Source organism: Crotalus tigris, unplaced genomic scaffold (assembly GCF_016545835.1).
Source record: "Crotalus tigris isolate CLP2741 ecotype Arizona unplaced genomic scaffold, ASM1654583v1 scf7180000019200.1136910, whole genome shotgun sequence".
NCBI classification, from domain to species: Eukaryota; Metazoa; Chordata; class Lepidosauria; order Squamata; family Viperidae; genus Crotalus; species Crotalus tigris.
In genome coordinates this window covers 562,439-589,814 of record NW_024097429.1, presented here as the reverse complement: position 1 = coordinate 589,814, position 27,376 = coordinate 562,439, and the positions used below count along the sequence as shown (strand labels likewise).

The 27,376-nt window shown below is 36.7% G+C and overlaps 1 protein-coding gene and 1 long non-coding RNA gene across 3 annotated transcripts; one reads left to right on the top strand and one right to left on the bottom strand.

The window, feature by feature from the left end:
* Nucleotides 1–27,246, bottom strand: LOC120316013. 2 transcript variants are annotated; one of them, XR_005558841.1, is made up of 3 exons: nucleotides 27,059–27,246; nucleotides 2,765–2,989; nucleotides 1–2,207 (listed from the first exon to the last, which is right to left on the bottom strand). It is a non-coding gene; the product is annotated as an uncharacterized LOC120316013 (long non-coding RNA). The 2 variants fall into 2 exon arrangements; XR_005558842.1 differs by lacking the exon at nucleotides 27,059–27,246 and adding an exon at nucleotides 4,217–4,938.
* ARL14 (ADP ribosylation factor like GTPase 14) lies at nucleotides 6,843–12,940 on the top strand. Its single transcript, XM_039361111.1, has 2 exons — nucleotides 6,843–7,000; nucleotides 11,059–12,940. The coding sequence occupies exon 2, from the start codon at nucleotides 11,211–11,213 to the stop codon at nucleotides 11,787–11,789; it is 579 nt and encodes a 192-aa protein (XP_039217045.1). The 5' UTR covers nucleotides 6,843–7,000; nucleotides 11,059–11,210; the 3' UTR covers nucleotides 11,790–12,940.
* Nucleotides 27,247–27,376: the final 130 nt, after the last annotated feature.

Sequence of the window (27,376 nt, the reverse complement as noted above, 5' to 3'; positions counted from 1 at the left end):
TCTGTTATTGTAATTAATTCATAAAAAGTCTACAATGGTTTCTTATCTATCATAGATAACCTCAATAATCTCCAATCCATCCAGGATCAAGTATCTTCATTTGGCTCTTAATAATAAAATCTTTCCTTAGGATTTTAATTGAAAACTTTCCGAACAATTGCATCTCATTTCCAAAGTTGATAGTCTCTGTTATAAATATCTCTGCCACATCCATTGTTCTAAAAAATCTCTGGGTGGAAGCTTGTTGAAGAGAACTCCAATCTAGAACTAAGGAGAAATTTCCTGACAGTGAGAACAATTAATCAATGGAACAGCTTGCTTCCTGAAGTTGTGGGTGCTCCATCACTGAAGGTTTTCAAGAAAAAATTGGACATTCATTTCTTCAGGATGGTACAAGGTCACCAGCCTTGGGCAAGGGGTTGGACTAGAAGATCTCCAAGGTCTCTTCCAGCCTTATGATTCTATGTTCTATAACGTAAACAATTGCCCCTCTCAAAGAGCTATCCATCAATCCAAGTCAAAATGCCTATGGAGGGCATTGTTCAGAGATTAGAGGGGAGGGCAGGAATCCATGATAGCCCTTGAGTGTCATCATTGCTGACATTGTCAGTGAAATGTCATAGATTGCTCATATGGAAAAGTGAGGAGGGGAAAAGCTAGTTTAATACTGGAAACATTGAGGGTTATTAGGCTAAAACTGCAGGAAGATGAGAAAGATGGTATCATGAGGCCATGTCATTTAAAAACAGGCATCTTCATGTCTTGGGAAGCAGAAGATGATAATGATCCCAGTTAAAAGTCCAAGTTGAGTTAAACAATCCATAGACTAAAAGTTAAAAAGCTGCATTTTTAGGATTTGGCTTTCGTCATCATCATTTTTTTTATTAGGTCTGCATCTATTACATATACAGAACCCCATCATACTTAGTTTGAAAGTCAATAATCCAACCCACGGGGAGTGCATCAATCCATGTGAAAAAAGCACCAACCATAAAAACTCTGGCAATCAATTTTACAGACCTGAATAAGACTTCATTTTAAATGGGATTGTTTGTATGTAATATACATATATACACACACACACATACATGTTAAATATTTAACTTGATTCCTGATTCAATAAATTTTCTAGGTTTGCACAACGCCCTGCAGAATCATGGATTAGCCAGAAAAAAACAAACATGTTTATTAAAAGGCCAACATTCCCACCAGGGCCTTTCCCTTTGGCTGCTTCCAGAACGAGGCAGGACCAACCGGTCATGCTTCGGAAGAGGCAGACGGGCAATCTGGATGAAAGCAGAGGAAGGGAGAAAAGTCGTGGCCACGTATGGGGTCCAGGTTCAAGGAATCATGTCCTCTTCTGGCCTCCCAGGCCTCCAGCCAGGCTTCCCCCCAAAAAAACTTTTAAAATCCAGGAAGAAAATAATTTAAAATACATATATATATTATTTCTGTCTCCCAGAAGACTTCGGGAGAAAACCTCCCAGGGCCGCTGATGTTTGGGAGCTGGTGAGATATATTCCTGTGGCAAATCTCTTCTTCACCAGCGACATCTGGTAGCCGCTGCCCACCAGCTCCACATAGGCCCCCAAGGTGATGCTGCCCTTGCTGGTGAACTGGGCGGTCACTGGGATGGGCCTTCTGGGGCCGTCCAAGCGCTCCCAGCTGGCCAGGAGGTGGCCGGAGCCTCCCTGGCCCTGGGTGCTGGGGATGCCCAGGAGTTGCCAGAGCAGGCGCTTCTCCTCCTGGTTCCGGCAGGCCTTGGCCAGGGCTGGACATTGGCCATGGGCTCCTTGATGGGCAGCAGCACCTGCACATTGGTGAGGGCCATGACTGAGCCAGGGCAGCAGTATAGCAATAGTCCACGCTCACCCGGGTGGCCTCCACGACGCACTCCCAGCTGCAGCCCCATCTGAGCAGGATCATGTTGTAATAGGGGGTGGCCCCCACCTGCTCAGCTTGTTTCTGGAAGTGTCCAGTCAGGGCGGCCATGTTGAGCCAGAAGTTTCTACTGCTGGGGTCACTCTGTGAGGAGTCACTGAAGAGTAGGCTAGCATTGGACAGGAACTGCTTGATGGGTACCATGTGCAGCAGGCAGAAGCTGAGGACTGGGAGGGCCAGAGCACTGCTGAAGACCCGGATGCCCCTGGGAAGGACATGGTCAGCTCCCTGGTGACCTTGATGAGGCAGCTGTCCATCTTCTGGCCCTTGAAGTAAATGTGGATGTATTCAGTGAAGGCCGTGGCCATGGGCAGGGCACCTGGGAGCCCAGGACCACGGGGGAGGGCCCATGGGAGATAACCAGGGCCAGTGGTGGCTGCTGCTGCTGTTGGGGGGCCATGAACAGGCCGTGCTTGGTCAGGGCAGAGGTGCTCTGGGAGGAGGTCAGAGCAGGCAGTGTGGCAGGGCTGAAAGAGTGGGGCATCTCGGCTCCAAGGCTGCTGGCCAACATGGCCGAGAGCCTCTTGCAGAGGGCTTGCTGAACAGGACCCGCCCTGGGCGACCAGGGGGCATGTGGGGCCGAAGGAGGGAAGGGAACGTGCTCAGAGGAGGCATCCGAGGCAGACGGGCCCCTGTTGTCCAGGTCACAGTTTTGGGGGGCCCAGGGGGAAGGGCTGATGGAGACAGAGTGAAACTGTTTTGTGGCCAAAATATAGTGTCCAAAGCTGGGTTTTTGTGATAAACTAAACCATAAAAACCTAAACAGGGTTAACATTAACCAGGCTTAGAATATAATGCCAATTTGATGCTAGGTCTAACTTACCTAGTTAAATAATTTGCGCAAGCCCAGTCAATGTGTGACATCCATGCTTAGCTCTTGACTTGTTGTTAGAACAGACTGGCAACTGTTTGCGTGGATGAAGTCATCTCCATGGATCTTCATCTCACTGTCAAAGCATCCTCAGTGGAGGGTGATGTCATCCATGTCTGTCTTCCAGAAATGGTTGTCAGCTAATTCCAGCAGTTGGGCAAGATGCAGCCTCAGTCACTGGTAAACAAAGTTAATACAAAAAAAAGCAATATTTTGTGTGCTATTGCAACAACTTTATTCTAAAAACACTTGTGTTGTTACTGTATACATAACGTATTCTTTGTGGTGTCACGTTACACACATTAAAAAGAAAATAGAATAAAATAGAAGCTGGCAATATAAACATTACATAATCTGTGTAACCATCAAGTAAAAGTAGCTAATTCCATTGAGGATTAAAATTAATTGAAATATCTGGGCATATAAAAAGAAGCTTGCTTGATACCAAAGAAAGGCTGTGCCAAAATATAAATAAGATATGCCCAAGACATTTTGCTGCCTCAGGCAGAGATCCAGTCACCAAAACTAAAACTTGTGCCAAGTTATTTTGGCACTCTCTTAGCAGCAAAAACAGAATAATTATTAAACATGCACACAGATTCTTAACCATTCATTGCTGACTTAACATTCAAACCCTGCAACGTAAGGCAACTACCTGGGTACAACATATGACTCATATGCCCTTAAAAAGTATAAAACTGTTCTTTGGAAAGCAAATATGATCCATGTAACAAATCTGCAGGCAGTCAAATACCCCAATTTAAGTTCAGTGAACTTTAAAATATCTGCTAGAGACTTAAGAGAGATGGCCCCCAAAAATCAGTCATAATGAAAACAACCCACATAACAGAACAATATGTCCCCTAGGAAAAAAAAAGGGAGTAAGAGGCTATGATAGAGATGTGTAAGACTATTGATAAAGAGACAACAGTTTTTTATTATTATCATTACACACAAGAAGTAGTAGATCCTGACTTTAGGGACCCTGGAAGCCAAATTTTTCTTTTGGTTTTTGCCAAGCTCCACTGTGTGCAGTGGATTACAAGAACTGGGCTACAGAAATGCAGAGCATGCTAAAAAAAAGAGAGAGAGAGAGAGAGAGTAAAGGTTTCCCCAGTCCAGTTTTGTCTGACTCTAGTGGTGATGTTCATCTCTGTTTCCTAGCTGAAGGAGCCAGCATTGTCTGATGACACTTCGTGGTCATGTAGCCAGCATGAGTATACACAGAAGGTGCACAGAAAGTTATTACCTTCCCACCGGAGTGGTACCTATTTATCTACTTGCATTTGCATGCTTTCAAACTGTTAGATTGACAGGACCTGGAGCAAGAATAGAAGGTCACCCTGTCACACAATACTTGGGTCTTAAACTACTAATCTTTTAGTGATAAGCCCAGTGTCTTACCTGCTAGGCCACTGTGCCCTCAGAGAATGCATTGAATAGCAACAAAGAGATACAGAAATTTTAATGTCTCATGAATTTTGGCAGCCCAAAAGTAGAATCATTTTTTTTAAAAAAAAAAAATCTCCTTTTTCCTTTTCTTTTCCCTCTAGCCAACTGTTAATCCTTTCTCTTCTCTCTAAAAGTAAAGTTAAAGACACATGTGAGCTCAGTTTCTTGTACACGTAATGTTCATGGAAACAATTAAAAAGAGGAGGGGGGAGTTGCCAGTGTGTTCTTCCAGCATTTCTCAGTTTAAGGTAAAGCCCTTTGATTTTCTGGTGATTGTATATCCAAGTTCTAACCAAATCTGACTCTACTGGGCTGAATTCCTTCACTTCACTGCAAGAGCAGCTACCTCTTTCTGCCATCTGGTAACTTCATCTCTTACGCCCCAAATCGTCTCAAGTTACAGTTGCCTTTCTTCAAAAGAAAAGGCAAATTTACCATTTGCTTGCATTCCAACAGAATTATACAATAAGCTTTCGTTACATCTACATCTTTCTGCAGCTGAGATTTCTAAAGGGGCCAGAGGAGAGAAGAAATAACTGGGAAGATGCATGCAACCGTCTGTACAATAGTGCTTAACATTTCATGAACCCTTCTGAATTTTCAATAGTGGTAGTCCTTGACTTATAACCACAATTGAGCCCAAAGTTTCTGTTGCTAAGTGAGACATTTGTTAAGTGAGTTTTAGCCCATTTTATGACCTTTCTTGCCACAGTTGTTAAATGAATGACTGAAGTTGTTAAGTTAGTAACACGGTTGTTAAATGAATCTGTCTTTCCCATTGACTTTGCTTGTCAGGTCAAAACAGATGATCAGATGACCCTGGGACAGTGCAATTGTCACAAATATGAGTCAGTTGCCAAGCATCTGAATGTTGATCACGTGACCATGGTGATGCTGCAATGGTCGTACGTGTGAAAAACGGTCATAAGTCACCTTTTTCAGTGCTTTGAACGGTCACTAAATGAACTGTTGTAAGTCGAGGCCTACCTGTATTTCTGCGGAGGTATGACCTAAAATGTGGTCTATTCTTAAACAAGTCCTAAGATTAGACAGAGAACTCAATTAAACAATTGTTTTAAAAAATGCCTTTTCAATTATTCATTGAGCAAAACGATCCAAACCTCCATCTTTGTGTGTGGCAAAACTACATGAACCTTTGCTTTCAGTTACTTGAATATCTTCTTTTGGCAGCAATAACAATTAAATGTTTCTATATGCATTTAAATAAACATGCTGAACTATACTGCTGAATAGCGTATCTAAGTATAATTTGTTCACCCAAACGAAGGTCAGCTAATTTTGAGTTTTTACTATGGAAGAAAATTCTGGAACTGTCCACACAAAACCTTTCAAATTTGTCCCCTAAATTTTGGTGCAAACAAACTGCATGAAACCTATTGTTGCTTATCATTCTGACAAAATAAAGTCAACAGTGAAAATTTATAAGTCAAAGTCTTTGAAATTAAATTTGCAAACTCTTTAAAACTTATTTTTAACTGTCTTCCCCTTGCCCATATTCTTTCTACAACCCAATCCTCTCTTAATTCATATCCCCCATCCAATTTAAGCCACATATAAACAGTAATTAACCCTCTAATTGGTTTAGTTTAAGGAAGTGCTTCATTGAGCTCTGGTTTTTTCCCTTCTCAGATCATTTTGTACTTATATTTCCCTTCTCAGATCATTTTGTACTTCTATATAATATTTTGCTATTTTTTGTACTTTGTTCATTTCCCAACTAGCATGAAACAATATGAAATATTTATTTTATAACTATCAACAAATCACTACATTCCAAACATCAGGAGAACTTTTCATTATATTGTCTTATTAAAGAATACCAATTCTTCAAATATCAGATTATTCTCCATTGGTTCATATTCTTCTCCTAATACATAGAAATTGTTTATCTTTCTTATGATTAAAATAATATGGCTTGAAAGACAATTTTCATTTCATATCATATTTTGCTTTTAAGTAATTCTTCCTTTAAAGGCTTAAATACTTTTGTTTTTTTGGAACATAGCTAGACTAATATTTTTTGGGGGGAAAAGACTTTATCTCCCTTCTAATTTATACATTCACGCTCATCAGCATTTTGCAAAATTCTGTCTCTCACCCAAGCATTTTATTTATTATAGCCCTTGGTGTTTGCATCTGATTAAACCTAGATCTGATTAAACCTATGGCCATGTTCCACATCTTTAATCTAAAAGCTTTAAATCAGGTTGTCAATCTTCAAACGAGTTTGGCTTGTAATGATAAGGTAGCTTGTCATGAGGTTTTGAGACAAGTTATCCCATTGAAGAAGACTATTCTACATTTTGTCAGATTCCTCTAATTAGTTAATTATTTCTTCGATTCTGATCCTGTATATCAGCCAGTTCAGGTCCAAAGTTTGTAACATATTTTATCATCAAAAGCATGCTCAATTTGCATCCCAATATCAGATATATGTTAGCACTCAAACCAACCTCTGAAAGCTGACAATACAATTCTGTTAGTTGTTTATTAACTTGTTCAAGTTTACTTGCCCACTCCTTTTGGATTATATTAGTTGACTTATCCCATTTTGCCTGTACTTCTGGTTGTTGCTTAACTTGATTTTCTATTCAGTCAGTTTTAGCACTTTGTCCCAACTGTGTTTAATGTTTACCTTTTCCACTGGAACCTGGTTCTCCTTTGCCATATCTTCTTCATAACTAGAGCGAGGTGCACTTCAGCTGAATCATTCATGTAAGCCTTAATTCTTCTATCTTTTTAGAATTTATTTATTTATTTATGAGACTTATATACCGCTTATATATTGCCTTTCTTATTCATCTTCTTAATACTATTCCTGTCTGTTATTTGACTATTCAGACAAACATGAATGATGAAAATTATCAGACAAGCTGAGCTGGGAAGAAAGCCATCAATTCAATGTACCATGGTTCTCGGTTACTAACCATGCCGTCCCAATATTTTTTTAAAAAAAACAGGATCCTGTCTTAGTTGGGAGAGGCACATCACAGGTAGTCCTAAAGTTAAAATTACCATTGGAAAAAATTGTGCTAAGCAAGACGGTTGTTAAGTGAATCACACCTGATTTTACAACCTTTTTTCAACAGTTGTTAAGCAAATCACTGAAGTTGTTAAGTGAACCAAATGGTCATTTAGCCAATCTGGCTTCCCCCCAGACTTTGCTTGTAAGCAGCTGGCTTGGGAAACTCACCAATAGCCATCACATGACCCCAAGACAAAATCTTGCCAGACTGAGGACTCTATTAACTGCATCTAAAATATATTCTGTAAAATATGAAGGAGAGGCTGTCTTCACCCTTTTTACAAAATAAAAAAAAATTCCTGTGGATTTTATTACGATAGTCTTTGCCGACTATAGGGGGCGGTGTTCATCTCTGTTTCAAGGCCATTGAGCCAGTGCTGTCTGAAGACATTTCCACAGTCATGTGGCCAGCATGACATTTTGGAATGCTGTTACCTTCCCAGCGAAAGTCACCCAGAAGTGGTACCTATTTATCTACTCACATTTGCATGCTTTCAAACTGCTAGGTTGACAGGAGCTGGGACGAAGACAAGAGCTCACCCCATCACTTGGCACTCAGGTCTTGAACCTGGGCTGCTGGCTTTCCAGCTGACAAGCCCAGCATCTTAATATAAAATATCTAAATTAAATTGCCTCTTACATTTCTGGAATATACCCCCTCCCTCCTGGGAATCCATCATCCATCACCTTACTACATTCCATCACATTGGGTGTGCAATGGAGGCCATTTCAAGGCTATGTTGAGTATGCTTTTTATGATTTTCCAGCTGGGTTGTTTTTTAGTTCTTGTTTTATTTTAATATTTGTATGTATTTTAATTGTTTTTAATGTTGTGAGCTGTCCAGAATCACGTACGTGAGAAGAGCAGCTATATATGTTAAATAAATGAATTTCAACCCATTTTACATGTTTTAATAGCCTTCCCTTCCCTGTAATGCTTTCTAAGGGACAATGAGATACAATGGGACACTTTTATCACTAAAGTGGGAAGGAATTGTAGCATGTTTTTAATAAATGTTATTCTTCACAAAATATGGGTATGTAAGAATACTTCAGAAAACATCGAAACCAGGCTTTAGATAGAAAAGATTAAAATATTCCTGGATTGACTAAGCCATAATGTGACTTGTTTAGCATTACGAACAAACCCAGCCACTATGTTTTGTAAAGCATATGGTTTAGTGACTGAATGAACCCAACCAAGCATGATTTATTCAACAAACTATGACTAAAACAAATAATTTCATACAATAGGCAAATTCAAATATAGTCTTAATACAGCCACTCGGATCCAGGGTATAGCTGTATAGAGACTGCAACTCAAAGTTCATTGCCAGCACTGCACCAACCTGAGAAACATTGCAATATTGACTTAATGTGCGTTTCATGATTTAGTTATGCCGATACGGTTAATTGACAGCATGTAATGCTGTATGTTTCTATTCCATCATTTCATTTCTTTCAAGGACAGGTGACTTCAGCTTCACTCTTAGTTTTGTTACAATGTTAAAAAAATGTTATGATGTTCAGATGTCGCACTAAAAGATAATGTTTTTATACGGTTGTGATTTAGAGTTATATGACACTCAGACCTTAAATGTTGTATAGTATTGTTTACAGCTTATTATGATAAGTAAACATTGCCATAAGAATTTTGTTTAGTAAATTTATGATTTAAAAACACTAGTTTAGCATGATATGGGAAATGAACCACAGAATTGCCTTTTAATGCAAGATAGTTTAAAGCAGTGGTTCTCAACCTGTGGGTCGGGACCCCATTTGGGGTCGAACGACCATTTCATGGGGGTCGCCAAACAACGCAGTCCGCCATTTTTTTTTTCTCCTTTTCCTTAGCTGTGCTACTCCCTTTTATTCTATTGGCTTTTGAAAGCCAATAGAATAGACTCTCTTGAATAGAGTCTAATCCTATTGGCTTTCAAAAGCCAATAGGTATTGTCCAGGCTGTCTCTGCCCTGCTGAGCCCACTAAAAGTCCCATTCTGCAAACGGTGCTGCACCAGTTGAGTAGTCCTCGACTTACGACTGGTTGAGTAGCCCTCAACTTACGATCAGTTGGGGGTCGCAGCATTAAAAAGGTTGAGAACCACTGGTTTAAAAAGTCAACATCCCTTCTCAGTGAGTGCACTAAAATATTAAATATATATTTATTCAATTGAATGCAAATTTATCTAGTTTCTTAAATAACAAAATATAATAAATTCTAAAATAGCTGATCTCAAGAAGATGCCTGTTTCTAGCAATCAGGATTTGCAATTAGCTTCAGCTTCAGTTCCTCTTGAGATTAATCCAAGGAGAAAATGAAACATTTAAACCCTGCAGGATGACTGCATTTCAAGTGTAAGCCCAGTGGTGGGATTCAGATATGTGAACAACCGGTTCTCTGTGTGGATGCCGCTTCCAGAAGTCCGTTCTGGGCCTGGGCAACAAAAAATTAGCTACTGATTCTGCTAAACTGTTGCGAACTGGCTGAATCCCACCATTGAGTAAGCCCCTCAGTTAAATTCTATACTCATCCAGCCAGAAGTTTACAATTTCTCTACAGAATTTTTTAAATTTTTCGTAATCCAGGGTTTTGCGCAAGCAGTTCAAAGAGGCCCATTTTAAGCAAGAATCCCTGATTCTCTGGAAAATTAAAAAATAGCTTAACAACTAGCTAAATTAGAAACAATAAACAACTTGGTAACTTACAAGAGCCAGAAGGATATTTGTATGCTATTTCTGTTAAAGTATTCAATCTTCTCATGGTTATTGGGAGGCAAAAAAAGGAGGATAATGGCTACTACCATGCAATAAAACCCCTGCCTTTTTCAGTATCACATAAACATAAGAAAGACAGGACTTCAATTGCATGATTGTAGCACAATCTTGATTTATTTTTTTTATTTTTTTTGCCACTGCTCCCTCACACCCCCTCAGCCTCACCAAAACATTGATCTCTGGTGAACATTTTTGCTTTATTTCATTCCTATGAAGTCCAATGAAACCCTATCCAGAAAAACAGCATGACCAACTGAGATTTGGATGCTGTAAAAAAATTAATCAAGAAAGCTTGAAAAATAGAGCCTGACAATGATGGGAATCTGGGCAGAGAAAGTCACAGAATGAGTGCTTTAATAAGAATACTGTATGGAATGGGTGCTTTAATAAGAATACTGTAAGTCTTCAACTTACAACAGTTCATTTAGTGACCGTTCAAAGTTACAAGAGCACTGAAAAGAGTGACTTATGATTATTTTTCACACTTATGACCATTGCAGCAAACTTATGGCCACATCATCAAAATTCAGATGCTTGGCAACTGATTCATATTTATGACGATTGCAATGTTCTGGGGTCATGCAACCACCTTTTCCAACCTTTAACAAACAAAGTCAAAAGGGGAAGTCAGATTCACTTAACAACTGTGTTACTAAATTAACAACTGCAGTGATTCACTTAACAACCATGGCAAGAAAGTTTGTTAAATAGGGCAAAATTTACTTAACAACTTCTCGCTTAGCAACAGAAATTTTGGGCTTAATTGTGGTCTTAAGTTGAGGACTATTTGTACTATAATATTGTGAAAAATAATACTTACCCTTATATTAAGAGTAATATGTCTAAAGAGAAATGTCACAAGAGTAAAACAATAAAACCTTTATATGTATTTTACTTTGGCATTAATCAACTTCTGTTTTTTATGTCAATATAAGTCTATGCTTAGATAACCTGTAAAATTCTGTTTGCAGGTAAAGTCATAAAACAAATACATGCCCAACCTTATTCTTATTGCAAAGCAGAAACCGGATACTCTGTTGCTTCCTCTTATACTAGCCTTTCTTCTCCGAGACACAAACCAAACCCATAAGGAGAACAGCAAACAAAACTAACAGCTTAACAAATGGGGCTTAGAAATTCTACACCACTGAAAATCAAAGAAGCCCAGATTATAATGCTTGGACTTGATTCATCTGGGAAATCCACTCTTTTATACAAGCTAAAATGTAATGAAGTCTTCCTAACAGAGCCAACAATTGGTTTTAATGTGGAGATGATTAAAACATCAAAAGATATGACCTTAACAATATGGGATGTTGGAGGTCAGCAGAAAATGAGGACTGCTTGGGACAACTATTTGGAAGACATGGATTGCTTGGTCTACGTGGTTGATAGCTCTGACAAGTGGCACTTGGAAGAATCAAAGAAAGAGCTGGAGCTTATTTTAAGACACGACAGTATAAAAAATGTACCGGTGGTTGTCCTGGCAAATAAGCAGGATCTTCCTGGAGCTCTGAGCGCTGAAGAAATAACTCGGAGACTCAACATGAAGAAGCACTGCCAAAACCAAAACTGGTATGTACAACCCTGTTGTGCACTTACAGGAGAAGGACTTTCAGAAGCATTCCAAAAGGTGGCAAAATTTGCAAAATCTTGCATAAAATCTAAACAAGAAGGCTTTGCAATTTTCAAACAACTTTAAATTATCAATTCATAATCTGGATAATTAACCCATTGCTGGGGCAGAACAATACTCTGTTCATTAACCATCTGATTTTGTAATATGTTTTCTTAATTTTTTTATAAAGTGAAATATTTGTGACAAACTTTGGGCTAATCACTTATTTCTATTGGCCTTCAAAAATATCCTGTTGCTCTAACGAAAGAAATATGATTAAATCCTGAAGTATGAAATTGCAAAAAGAATAAAATCAGCCACAATATGAATGGTTATGGAAGCGTGTTCATGTCATCCATTTTGCATCCAACAATTATGTAATAATTAATGTAACAAATTGGAAGTTTCTGCAATAAGTAATTGGAAATGATTAGACAAAACCCTACTTGTCATTAGTACGCTATTAAAATAAAATCAAATAAAATATAGATTTGCAGTACTGTCCTAAAGTTTATGCTAGCATATCTCCCCTACAAAGATAAAATGTTCAATATAATATATAAATAGTAAAAATATGTTTTATTTTAATTAAACCAGGTAAAATGCACAAAAAGCTAAAGTATTTTTTATCTAATTATTTGTTTTACAGCTGCCCAAAGTAATTATATCCCAAAATAAAACAGAGAAGACTTCTCATAGAAAATCTTTAATATAAAGTGTCTTTAATTTTCATAACGCAATAGTATCCAAATTGCCTTTAAGAATTCATCTAGTATAAACATTTAACACTAATTGTTACCAGAGATATTTTATCCCAACTTTGTTTTCATGGACAAGAAATTCTCTTATAAAGTACGTTCACAAAGATCACAAACCACAGTAGTTAAAAGGACCCTTTTAACAGTTTAACATCTTTACTAGATGACACACTCACAAACATATGTTCCATTTATTTCATTTTTAGTGATATCTGTATAAAATGTACAGAATCAGAACCTGGGTTTTGCTTGTCCAGAGAAATACATTGGTAATTTTGAAATACCTTTTATACTGGAACAATGCAATGAGTGTTTGATGCATTGCTTTGTTGGAAAATGTTTCATAAAGCTTCTCATAAATCATAATAAGTATAATAATCTTTTCATTGGTGATATGAAGTTCCAACTTTCAGTTGGCTTCTAACTGTCATAGAATATCATGATAATAAAGCATTTGCACCTATGAAGAGAAATGAACAAGTATCTTATAGAGATATCTATTATATCTGCATATTTTTAGTGTGTTCAAATTAAATAGTCTGCCTTAGTTGAATTTTTCTCACTTCAGCCAATGGATTGCAATGATTACATGGTAGCCAATTAGTATTCTTGCTATGGCTTTCCTAAGTATAAAAGCAACACCATACCACTGTTTTTCACTCCTGAGTAATAACGGTGTGATCTGAGCCAACCCCTGTCCATCTCAATTCAGTGATGCCTAACATGTCAGTGCATAGTAGTTTCATTTTATCTTTTATTGTCTTGAATTTTCCTGTTTCGTGCTTCTTACTCTCCATGTTCCCATTATAATTTGCATAACTTCAGATTTTTCTGAATGGCAGTATCACCAACTAGACATCCCAAAGGCTTTAATCTGGCCACATCTCTTCTTCAATAGCAGGATAAATGTCATCAGAGAACATTATCCAGCACTATATAATTTTGTATTAATATTTTATATTTTCTATCAATGGGGTTTTCATTGTACAAATAGAGGTTTCCCATGGTCTTCTCCCACACACATGAATGGATGCATTTGCCATGGTCACTAAAATGATCATCTATCTCCAGTATATATAAAGGTCTGCTTTCTTTAGCTGGGCAACCGGATTACCATCACATCTTGAGTAACTCTGCTGGGAGTATATACTTTTGGTATACAACACCAATGTTTTTCTTTTCTTTTCATATATTTTATTGATTTTTTAAAACGTAAATCATTTAATAGTTGGTAAACAGTGTGTTTGCCGGGTTTACATTTGTAAAGAAAAATAATTAACAATTGGTTTCTATAATCCATAATCCACACAGTATATTTAGTTGATTTCCCCCTTTCCCCAAAATATCTACTTTGTAAATCTTGAAATAATACCGTTCTTATTATTTTGATAAATACTGTTACATATATGATTTTTCCCAATATTCCTAGAAATAATGATCACATCAATATAATATTTTTTTTCTATCTAATCATTCTGGTTGCCTCATCTTATATCCTGTTATCGTCCTTATTTAGATTTGTTTCTCCCATAAAGTTCAAAGTATTCTTGCTGGTTAAGATTTTCTCAACAGATAATTACATTTAAAGATTTAAATCCATTTTTCCCATATAAACCATCTCAACACTTTTACATTTCTTAAAGAATAGGTAAAAACAGTAAAGAAAAGGAAAAAAGAGCAAGAGTAAAGAAACATAAAAAGTAAAATACTACTTAAAATATATATTTCTCCTAAACTAATATATATTCATTCCCAAAATTTCTTATTCTTTTTAATCATGATTAAAAATATATTTAATCTTTAAATATTCCATTTAATGTGTCTAGTCATCTAATCCTTTAACTCTTATTCAAAACATTTTTTTCTTTTTTATACATTATAATTTCCCTAAATTCGGACACATTTAATTATCTAAAACATTTTCTTCATCTAGGCCATTTCAGCAGTATTATATTACTTATATCAAAAAATAAAATAAAAAGGGGGGGAAGCATACTATTATTGAAGAAATTCATCTCTCTTAGAGTGACATATATATTCAGAATCTTTTCTATTTCTTTAACCATATTCAAAGAAATGTTTCTTTTTTAAATATTCTCTCTGGTAGATCCCATCATATATTTTCTTAATTTTCACTTTGATCTTTTTCCTTTGACCAGTATCTTTCTTGATCAATGGGTTTTGCTGAATCAAAAAGTTTTCCCATATATTCATGACTGTTGCTATAGATATAAGAAGTAAATCGAATAAAGTGTCTTTATGTGAGGCTTTTGCCTTTCCATGTTTCTTGAAAATCTTTTTCTGTTTCTCCTTCTTTTCTTCTCTTATCACTTCCTATCTCTCTAATGTTTTCAACAACTCTCCATTCCATTTTATCCAATCTGGTTTTTTTTTTTGTGCTCAGATTTATTTTGTAGAATTAAGGGATAAGTTGTTTTTTCCATTTCTTGTAAATTTTTTCCCACTAGGATTAAATCATGTTTTCTTGCTTTGTTAAGTTCTGTCTTTGAGTCTTTATTTTCAGTTTATGTCCACTTATTTGTTTTGTCTGCTCCTTCTCTACTGTTGTTTCCTGGAAGATTTTTTTTATGTAAAGTTAACTTAGAGATAGATTGATTTGTTATTTTGGATTTCTTTCTGATTTGAACTCAGTGTTATTTGAATTAATTGCAGTATACTATATATCTCCTCTTGAGAGGTATTTATGTTTTCTTGGTGTATTCTGTCTACATGTCTCTGATCCATGATGGCCAAAAGTTGGAGTTTTCCTTCTTATCTGCAAATAGTTTTAGAGTCCCGGTTAATAGATATTTGTAATCCAAAGAGTTCAAAAAAGATTTTTTTCTAAAGTTTATAATTCTCTCTTTGTCTGCAGCCCAGATTGTTGTCTTTTTTTGTCACAGCTGTTCTTTATTAAAGATTTGAAGATCACAAACACAGATTATCTTTTCCCAGGTTTTGGCAAGTTCTCTATGGAAATCATAGCTGTCATAATCTTCATCCACCACTAGGTGTCAACATCTATTTAGTTTTCAATATGAACAATGAACTTTAAAATCAGAGTCTTAACCATTCAACAATCTTAAATTTGTCCAAAGTTAAATTTTAGCTTTCAAGTTTATAAATTTATTTCTCTACCATATATTTTGATCCTCCATAGAAATTTTAATTCGCCGCTTCTGTTAGTATAAGGATAGAGCGGAAGTCCCCCTCCTTCACTTTTGGAGGCATTTTGCTTCTTGGGGATCTTTTCCAGGAAATTAAGTGTACGTTAGAAAAGGGAAAATCAGACTCCTCACCCAGTTTCAATCACACTGTTTACTGTAGTGCTGGTTAGTTCTTTTGGACTCTGGTTGCAAGTAGCTTGGGCTGATCGATGAAATACAGCCTTTCTCCTGTCGGGTTAGAAGGCTTTCCCCAAGATGAATGGAATGACCGCTGTCATTCCAGAGTCGTTGGGGCACCCTTCTTTCTTCACTGCCTCTCTGGGGCGGCTTGGACCCATTAGAGTCTCCAGGTAGGATGAAAGTTAGCCACGGGAGTGCGGCGGGCCACAAGCCCATGACCAGTCGCTACCGCGCAGGACCGGAAGTCACAATACCAATGTTTTTCATTCATCTCTCCCAGGAACACCCTCTGCCATAATAAGACAAGACAGCAGGGCTTGGGGGAAAGACATATTTGATAGCAATTTCGATATGCACTAAATCAGATAAGATGCAAGTAGTCCTCGACTTACCACTGATAGCTTAGCGACCATTCAAAAGTACAATGGACCTCTACATACAGTACATATGAACTGGTTCCAAAGTTCTGACAACTACCCCTTCTGTGGTCATGTGACCACATTTTGATTATTCAGCATCCAGCTTCTATTTATAACCATTTGCAGAATCCCAAAGTCATGTGTTCTCAATTTGAGACATCTTTTGCTGGTATTTACTGGTATTTAATGGTATTTACTTCTCAGTTTCAGCAAAAGTACCTCATAGCAAACAATGGTTTTGCCTAACAATTCAGATTTACTTAATGACAATGGTGATTCACTTAACAAAAATATCATAAAATTTGGTTGGTCGCATAATGACCCACAACCAACATGACTTACAACTGAAATGAGTAGTCTCAACTGGTTATAAGTTAAGGTCTACCGATAGTACTGAAAGTAACTGTACTGTAGCATGCATTTTAAAGTACTTCAGACTGAGAATTCTTTGGTGCATGTATAACACTTACAGGTTACTATAAATGCCCTGTACCCCATAAAGTTTCTCCACAAATATCATTTTCTGAGCTTTAACATGTTGCATTGTAATTATGGTATAATATTAATCAGGTTTGAAAAAAGATTTCAAAATCCTGACTAACAATGCTAATCATCATGCCAATATGCCCAACCGTAGTTAAAGCCAAGAAAATTATGTCAGAGGATATTATGATGGGGAAGAGTTAAGTATGATTAAAGGACATGTACGATACCCAAAAAGCAATTGCTATGGTGATGAAGCAATGCTATGGCAACATTAGAAAAAGAAATGTCAGTATATCCATACTCATGATAGAAATCTTAACTCATTGTATAAGCTTTGACAAGGGGTGATGAATCTTTCTTCTTCCACCACCCCGTAAGTGGAAAACAATGGATCTCCAAAAGTTGTAGACCTTCAACACTCAGCATACTCTACCACAGGCCAGCAACATGAGCCCCACCTTTTTCTACGTACATTGTACATGGTACAAGCTTATGGCATGATGCCATAACACTGCAAAGGGCTGTTCCCACCAGCCATAACAGCCGGTGGCATTGGGCATTGAAACCTGACATTTGGAGGGTCACAGATCAAAAGAATCAAAGATTACTATTTCCATCTCATCTCCTGAGAAAGGCACCTGTAACCTTTTTTAATATACTGAGCTGAAAGTCAATTCCCTCTGCCCCACAGTCTAGGTCAGTGGTTCTCAACCTGTGGGTCGGGACCCCATTTGGGGTCGAACGACCATTTCACGGGGGTCGCCAAACAAGGCTGTCCACCATTTTTTTCCTCCTTTTCTTTGGCCATGCCCCTGGCACCCAGTGATGTATAAGTGGTTGGGGGTCACCACAACATGGGGAACTGTATTATGGGGTCGCGGCATTAGAAAGGTTGAGAACCACTGGTCTAGGTTAAAAGAGGCAGATTTTCAATGTTTACATATTCAGATCTGCAGTTCAAAGCATCTTTGGAAGAAAGGAGAACTGGTTTTGCCCCATTATCAAAATTTAAGAAGGATCATCTAACAATTTCCAGGGAATAAATATCACTTCACCTTTCCCAAAAGATATTAAAAGGAATTTCACAACAATCTCTCTGGCTCTGTCACCCTCCTCAGCCCTAAGTGAGAGTGTGATATTGTCAGACATCTTGGGCCTTTTACAACTGTATATTACAAAGCAACATCTTTCTGAAAAAAAAAAACTTTTATTGCTTATACTCCTGTTCATGTGATAGTGTAAAAGAGATACTATACATTTACATTATGTACACAGACCACAGAGTCACATATGTGAGATATAAGTTGAATTAATAAATAAAAGAATTAATGAATAAATAAAGAAAATGCAAAAAGAGACAAAAAAGAAAACAGCAACAACATGGTTTTGTATTATTGTTTAAAAGAAAAGATAGTAAGCAACTAAATATTTTACCCAGGTACTGCTTCTGGATCAGGTCTTAAAGGCAACAAAGCAGATTGTGGCCAGTGCTGGAGATGTAAGATTGTACTGATCAGTCAGCAAGAGTTGAATATATATTTTTAAAACTCCGTATGTCCTGGAAAATCCACTAAAAGGAACAACGTATTAATATATCTATAGAAAAGCAGTATAATAAAATATGGCTTATGGGTTTTATTGCATCTGATTCATAAACTATACTTTGGTTCCAAATTTTCAAGTGACAATAATTTATCTCTGCTGTATTTTTAAAATTGAAACCAAAATATATAACCTGCATGTTGTTTTCTTCTATATATCTGTGTACTCACATTAGACATATAAACTACACTGAGACTTTTGGGATACCCTGTATAATATCGGTAAACTATATGTAACTTCACAATTCTGGAAGAAGAAAGAAAGACTGTTCTGAATGGATCGATCAGTATTGGTTAAGTGGAGCTTAAGTCCCATCAGAATTGGCAAGAACAAAGAATTAAAAAAGATGAGAAGTCATATATAAATCCAAAGAGCACCTGCAAAATAAATAAAAATCCATTACAGAATAGTATAATGTTAACTATATAGCTGTAGAAGTCTTAAGTATACAACACTATGCTGATTTCATCCTCCACTGATTTTAATACATTTCTACAATTGAACAATAATTTAATAGACATTGCTCTGTATTCATCTTTCACTTTGCAATGTATCATCCAGCTTTTTTTTTCTGCTGTTTTTTCCTCTTACCTGTTTCAAGTCCCGCTCCCTTTTTCTGCTGTTTGTTCCTTGAATCCAGGATCACACAGCACCAAACTCTCCTTTTATTCTTCATTATGTTCCTTCTTATTGGTTGTGCAAATACTTCTCTTCCTTTCCAGATCAAATCTGGATTCAAAAAAGAATGAAGTCCTTAGAGCAGCGTTTCTCAACCTATTGGTCGCGACCCCATTTGGGGTCGATTGACCATTTTTCAGGGGTTGCCAAAGAAGGCGATCCACCATTTTCTCCCCTCAGGGGGCAGCGCCCCGCATGCGCGCCGCACCGCGCATGCGCAGAACGTTTGTGTGACGGGGGTCGCCGTCACACAAACGTTGAGAACCGCTGCCTTAGAGCAAATGCCGAAACGAGAAGAATTAATCAGTCTGCACTCTGTTTTTTAAAAAACCCACACTCCTATGTTTCTATTATATGTCCTCATACAACTTGCATAATAAAAAAATGATTGGCATATATGTGGCCTTGTGCTGTGGTCACATGGCATATGTTAATTAGCCTATCCATATAAGAATGTCTGTGTCACATTTTTATTGTGTGACTAACCATATAGGTAGTTATACTAGTCAGTGGTTCCAACATTCAGTTTCTCTCTGAGTTCTTTTATAATCCCTACTACCAACCTAGAATTGGCCTCTCCATTTAAAGTCCTGCTTTGTTACATAAATTATTAATAAACTAACCTAGCTGTGAAACATGGTTTTCAAATTACAGTGGCTGGAATCACCCAACATACTATCATATACATTTACTCGGCCTTTATCAACTCTCAGGCTAGTATTCCATGCATCCAGTGAAGAGGACTGCAAGTCATAAAAACTTTTTTGCCATAATAAATTGGTTTTGCTTTTTGCAGAAAATGTACAAGATCATTGGATAGACAATTTATAACTTCAACACTATAATATGTGGTATGATTAAAATAAGAGCTTTGACATTTATGGCTTTATTGCTTAAGACAAACGTTGATCTACTGATTTTGAAAATATTCTCAGATGTTATTCATTATTTATAAATGCTTCTATATTGTTTCAATTATTTCAACTCTTAGACATTCACAAGCAATAAAATAGTATATTAATAATACAATACTCAAATAATCAAAATTTAGCATAATAATGTAAGCCATAACAATTTGTCAGCCTGCAGTTGTAAAGCGTAGCAAAGTCTAGCATCAGAATCTATGGCTATATCTTCTGACTTCTGACACCTTGGCTCCTGAAGCTACATTTTCAAAGGCTCCTCCCACCAGAAATGGCAGCACAATCTTCTGTTGGGGGGGGGGGATTTTCCATAGAGATGAGCTCCTGCAGAAAACATCTGCAGGAAGGTGACAATTCAGAACTAAACTAGCCGGCTCTCAAACTAGCCGACTTAAGACAAGACAAACTCCGTTTCCCAGTTTCTAGCCTGGTGTCTTAATCACTAAACCAAACAGGATCTCAATTTTAAAAAGCATCCAATGACAATCTTGGGAAGTGGGACAATGATTCAATCCTGCTTTATTAACAACAGAAATTTTGGGCTCAGTTGTGATCATTGTAAGTCAAGGACTACCTGTAATGAGAACTACAGCCTGGCTCAAAACTGAAAGAAAATTATATTGATATAGTTAGGACCGAACATATTATGAAGATTCTGGTGGAACATAAAAGATACTTGGGATACAGGGAAAGAGAGAAATTCAGGATTCAGAAAGGGAGACTTCAGTTCCAGCACAATATTCATTCCTGTTTTGGGTTCCATCCAACTGTGCATATGCCATTACATCTCTTCAAACATCATTTGTTAGCCTTAAGATCCCCTTTAACAACATGAACAATGAAATTACAGGTTCAAATTTGATGATTCCACCAATCTTCCAATGGCTTCCTCTAGAGCAGGGGTGGGGAACCATGGTCCTTTTATGACTTGTAGACTTGCTGGCTCAGGAATTCTGGGAGTTGAAGTCCACAAGTCATAAAAGTGCCATGGTTCCCCAACTTTTCTCTAGGGCATCATCAATTCTACTTTGGCCACATAAAGTTCTATGTCCAGAAAACACATTCACTACAGTATTACAGTATTACCTGGAGGAACATTGTCTATGGGGTCGTGATGGGTAGGACACGACTTTGCAACTAACAATAACAACAATAGTATTACAATGTAGAACACATAGATACTTGAGTAGTAATTTAAATTAGTTATAGCCTTTCAAAAGAGCACCATCTTGTGGTTCATTAAATTCCCTGGTTTGAAACAAGCAAAAAAAAAAAAAAAACAACCCAGTTTAAAATGATGAAAGTTCAGTAATTTTAATGCTTATTGAAAATATACTCTGCAAGATGCACTGAGAAATTATGTCTGTTAATTCAAACATCAGACAAATGAAATGGTGCTGCTTGTTAAAAAGATTGACAAGAATTTCAGTGGTTATTTAGAAGAATAATAGGTATATTTAAGTTCCTTCTGATCAGGCATAATTCCTAGTGTCCAAATGATCTTGTTCTTGTGGCAGAAATACTAAACGTGCTTACTACCATCTTCTTCCAGAAACATTTTAGAACTTCTCAGTCCAATCTACAATCTGGTGTTTTTTCATCCAAAGCACTTTACTATGTCCAATCCTACCGTTTTCAAAAATCATGGTTTGCTAGATACAAGTAGTCCTCGACTTACAACCATTTGTTTAGTGACCATTAATGTTACAACAGCACTGAAAAAAAGTGACGTATGACTGGCTTTCACACTTACAACTGTTACAGCATCCCCATGGTCATGTGATCAGAATTTGGATGCTTGGTAACTGGTTTATATTTATGATGGTTGCAGTGTGCCACGGTTATGTGATCATCTTTTGCAACCTTCTGACAAGTAAAGTCAGTGGGGGAAGCCAGATTCATGTAACAACTGTGTTGCTAGCTGCAGTAATTCACTTAACAACTGTGGCAAGAAAGGTTGTACAATAGGACAAAATTCATTTAACAATTGCTTCACTTAGCAGCAGAAATGTTGAGCTCAATTGTGGCCATAAGTCAAGAACTACATGTATTACCATTTGCTGTTTCTGAAAAACAGCTGTGTCCTCAACATCATTTGTTGCAGGAGTCCCTATTCGAATATTTTGAATTTTCTTAGAGATGCTGAATATATGACTTAAAGGCCAAGCCCAGTCTTTAAAGTATGCTGAATTTTAATCATGCTTAATACCTGTACTATCATGCTTAATACCTGAGAATACTATTTTTTTTAAATCAGGCTTTTGAACATTACTGTTCTTTATTAATTTGCTTTTTTATCTTTTATTTGGTTTTCATGCTTGCTAGTTATATTGCTGCAATGATAATATGATAGCTCAGATTGTTTTCTGGAGATAGTGGTACCATACAGCACGACAGCAAATGGAATAAATAAAAACAATGGTAACAAAACCAATAAGAATTTTTAAATACATGAAATATACTTGTAACTGCAGAATACTAAAGAAAAGCTTCTTTTTTTCCTTTCTCTGCAGCATCTTTGCATAGAATGCTTTTCTTAAGAAAACATGAGTCATAGAATTTCAAGAATTGGCTGGAGTGTAGCACTGAATTAAGCAGGAGTGGGGAGAACCAGGCTGAGAAATTGCCCCATGTAGGGCTAGTCAGCATGCTACAGAATTTAGAATGTAAAAATGAAAGGGGATTGGAAGTGCTCGTCAAAGATAAAGTGTAGCAACAAATTATTACCGTCTTTACCAATATGATTCACCAAGCTGAGTAATCCACTCCAGTAATATTGGAGGGAGGGGGAAGGAACAAAACTCAAAACAAACTGTATAGCTTTTTCTATGTAAAGATATGGTGATAGCAACCATTGATCCTGATGACGAAGGTAACTAAAGCACTCCTCAAACATGTATAAATAATACAAACCAAAAGTACCGGTATTATTTTCCTGAAATTTGCCTGGACTTGCTTTTGCTGCTGAATAGCAAATTCACAGCCATTGCTTGCTCCCTGATCATTTTTCTTTCTCAATTCACATCTGCAGCAACGTAATTTTATCAGAGCATTTAGTAGCTTGTGACCAAAGCAGTGATTTGAGAAAGAAAATGAAAGTCCACTTTAAAACTGTGTTTACTGCTCCTGGCATCTGTACTATGTTTAATCAAACATAGTACATTTTGGTGATTTCTTTTAATAATAAACCTTTAAAATAAATGCATACATACATGCTGTTTTGTCCTAAGCCACAATGTGGCTTGTTTATTGTTGATTCAGCATGATTCATCTGACCATGGTTAGGCAAACTTTGCTTCAAGACTGTATGAGAATTCAAATACAAATCAGTATTAAATATTTGCATAAAATATATGCTAAATATAGCTCTGGTTTACATTCCCAGCGCAATTGTCAGAATCTGCTCTTGTAGTTCAACTGTGAAGCTGGTAAGAAAAATTAAAAAGTTCTTTGGTTGGTATTGAGTTTGGATATTATTATCTAGTACTGACGCCCAAAAATGATCAGTAGGGCCAATGGAACTTATAAACCAGAGGGGGTCAGATACTTCTTTATGCCTATAAGTTTCCTAAACAAGCTTTCTTCCAGGAAGTACTCACCTTATGAACATTTGCTTAATGACTGCTCAAAATTGCAGTGATGCTGAACAGACTGACTTACTACTGGTCCTCACAATTATTGCCATCATAGATCCCATGATCGATATTTGGGTGCCTGGAAACTAGCATATATGTACAATTGCAGCATCCTGGGATCATGTGATCACCATTTGCAACTTTACCAGAGGCTTTCCAACAATGGGGGGGGGGGAATCTGGAATCACTTAATCACCTGATTTGATCAACAGCCACAGTGGTTTGCTTAATAAGTATGGCAAAACAGTTGTAAAATCGGGTAGGATTCACATAAAGATCATATCACTTAGAGGTGGAATTTTGTTCCAGTTGTCGTTGTAAGTTGAGGACCACCAATATAGGCTCAATAGTTAGAAATCTGCCTGATCATTTTGATTTGCAAAAGGCCCTTTTGAATATTCCCCCCTTCTTAAGAGATTCGCCCATCTCATACTGTTTTTTCAGGTTGCTGCTGAACTAATGAATACATTTGCTCAGGAATCGTGTTTGGCTGACTATTCTGGTGTTTAGAAAATTTGTAAAGTCATATATCTTTTAACTGTTAATTTTAGTATTAAGTTTAATTTCTTTTTTATTTTCTTCTTAGAACATTGGTTTTAGTATTTTTATTGGTGAAATGACTTCCAGGTGAGACAAATGTTTTTGGATTTTTAATTTATTGTCTTGAGAATTGAAAATGAAACCATTAATCCTGAGCACCACAAAAACTTTCAGTAGAACTAGAAAGAGGTGGCATTTAATATATTTCAATGCTTTAATTTCTTCCACAGGTAAATTTTCTATTTCACTGGTAGCTATGTACATAACAGCTGCAATATTACCCAAAATTATTGGCTTTAAAGATCATTTATGTACCTAAAATAGTAAACATTTTGTACTGAACTGATAAAGGTGGGATATGCTTGGTTGTTTTGCATTCGTAATATAATAGCACAGGGCTACAAAAATAAAGAACATAATAAAATTGTTCGGATTTAGTTACATTCTGATTAATACTGTGAAATTCAATTACATTATTTTCTGCATCAGGAATGTCCATAGACGAGTAAAAAAATCAAGATGGTGGTCATATCCATGTGATCTAACTCTTGTTCTTCATTGTTTGAATTAAGGTGTTGTTTTTAATATTTTGCAATCAAAATTTATCCACTTATTACTTAGTTCTGGATGACAAGAATACAAGATAGTGTTCATATATATAATTATGTGCTCAAGAGAGGTTTTTTTATTTAATCAATTGATTTATATGGCTGCGAATCTTGCAGATATGACTCTGGACAACTAACAACACACTGAAACAATAATATTATCAAAAGGTATTTGTATGATCATTGGTAATTATTGTCAATTAGATGTTTGAGTTCACACGCAGAAGGCTATCATTTTATACATGAATGTTCAGAAAGAAGGCCAAGATAAAATATTTATATTTATTATTTAAATGCTATTTAAATATTATTTAGCATTTAATATTATATTAATACATATTATTTATTAAAGACATATACTTTATATATTTAATATTTAAATATTGTTGTTAAAATAGAATTCTAAATTGTTTCAAAATATAATCCTACAAGTGTTTTTCAATTGGCTTCTCTGTGGATACAATGATACAAGTTCCTCCCTCCCTCTGTTAAAACTGGAAAAATGTGAGATTAAAAATCTTGTATGTAAACTTTTAGTTCTTTCACCTTGTACTGGTATTTCCAGATTTTAATAGATGTTACTGTACATCCAAAAGTAAGTCAATGATAACATTGCACGAATAGCAACACAGCAATTAATTGTTAATTCCAGAGATGTAAACATATTTAATTAGAATGTATAGATTAATAGTAAATTATAAACTAATTCTTAATTTAGACACCTTATAAATAATGTATGGCTAAATAAAGGAAAACAAAATTCTTTTTGTTATAGCTGAGTAGGCTGAAGTCAAAGTACTTTTTTTCTTGCATGCCTTCTAGCTGATGCTTGCTATTGACTCTCTGAAAAAAGCTTTCTATAAAAGAGGCTTTTGGGTGAACATTTTACAGAGATACATCCTACAGATTGGATTGGATTATATTATTTCTATGTGACAAATGTATGGCTGACATGCAAAGCTATTCTAAGAATTAGTTTAGAGAACTAAATAGAAAACAAGATTTTCAAACAGAAAAACTATAATACTCTGTTTAATAATGTTATGTTGCAATTGTGGCAAATACTACTATAGTGGTGAACTGAATCTTCACCCTCAATATTATATTGAAAATGCCCCAATATATTTCTATCATAGAACCAAAAGAGGCTAAATTTCTGTTTAATTTTCTAGAATGGTATTTTTCTATGGTGATTTGAATAAATCCCACAAGAGATTAAAGGGTAAAAACTATTGCATGCATTCAGTCATTTGCTTCCATTTCAACACTGGTTATCCCCTTACTGGCAGTATAAGACTCCTGAGATACTAGAAAATAGAAACTATACATCCACACTCATTGGGAAAAAGGAAGAAGAATCTGTGGCTTTTATCTGTTATCAATTTTTGTAAGTTTTTAGAAGCAACTATGCTGCCAAGGTACCTAACAATGAAAAAGTAGCAAAAGAAAACTTGAGAATCAAGGTCTCATTTGTAAAATGGAATGGCAAAACAATTATGTTTAATTACAGGGTGCACTGCTTTCATGTTTTGTTTCTGGGTAGAATCTAGTATATGTGGCACATTCAGGTTCATTTCACCTCAAAACAAGTGTAGATTACATTGTTATACTAAACAACTTTAAAGATAAAGTTTTTGCTTCAGTTAAAGTATGAGTTTGTCTTTTAGAATAGATGACAAAAGGCATTTATTCTGAACAGTTGAATTTTTTTCTCTAGTAAGAAAAACGGGTTTTGAACATCACAGTGGGCCCAAAATATAGCTTTGATAATACTATACATAAAGCCACATTGGCCTATTAAAAAGTTTTCAAAATAAGATCAGAAAATTGTAACAAAAGTGTAACAATAGTATTGAAACCCTGACATTGCCAGTACAATTGCCACTTATGCTGATCGTCTGGCCTCCTCAATACAAAGATGAGTAACTGTTTTAAGAAATCAATACTGTAGAAGAGATGAAGAAAATGTTCAAAACTATTTAATTAAAAATATGTTAAGAATACTTCTACCTAAGTCCTAACTCCCTCTTGAGTTGCATCCGACGCTACACTTTTAATGTTTATGTATTTATTCTGAAAGCCACCCGATGGAATAAAATCAATAAATAAATGCAAAAGTTGGTATCAATAAATATCAACTTTCCGTGCGTAACCTAGAGGCAAGCTCGCTGCCCTTACTAAACCGCCGCCACGGTTTTTTCTGAACGGCCTTTCCCCAGGAGCAGGGAAGGAAACAGTCGCAGGCACTCCCGACTCAGCCCAGTTCATTTGCTTCCTATATGAAGGGGAGGCAGAAAGCCATCAGGGAAGCATGGACATCACTAAACGTTCTTCTGCCGCGCCTAAACAAGTGAAACCTTTTTGGTCCACGTCGGGAGCCATCGGGGTCCACCTCTGCTCTTCAAATGACTACCGGGACCCCGTCTGGTTGGGGAGACGGGCGACTGGTTCTCCCTAACGAGAGGAATCGAAAGTTCCGCGAGCGCGCGCCAGCCCTTCCACTCTCCTTTCCCATCCAGATAGCCCCACCTTTCCGCCTCCCTTCATTTGCGTATGTCTCTCCACCCAAGGGCTCCGGCGTCCCGCCCCACCGCGGAGGAATAGCCAATCACGGCATGGCGCTGGATAGGGGGAAGGCGTGGCCGTTGCCCTCTATCTGAGAGCGAGGCTACAAC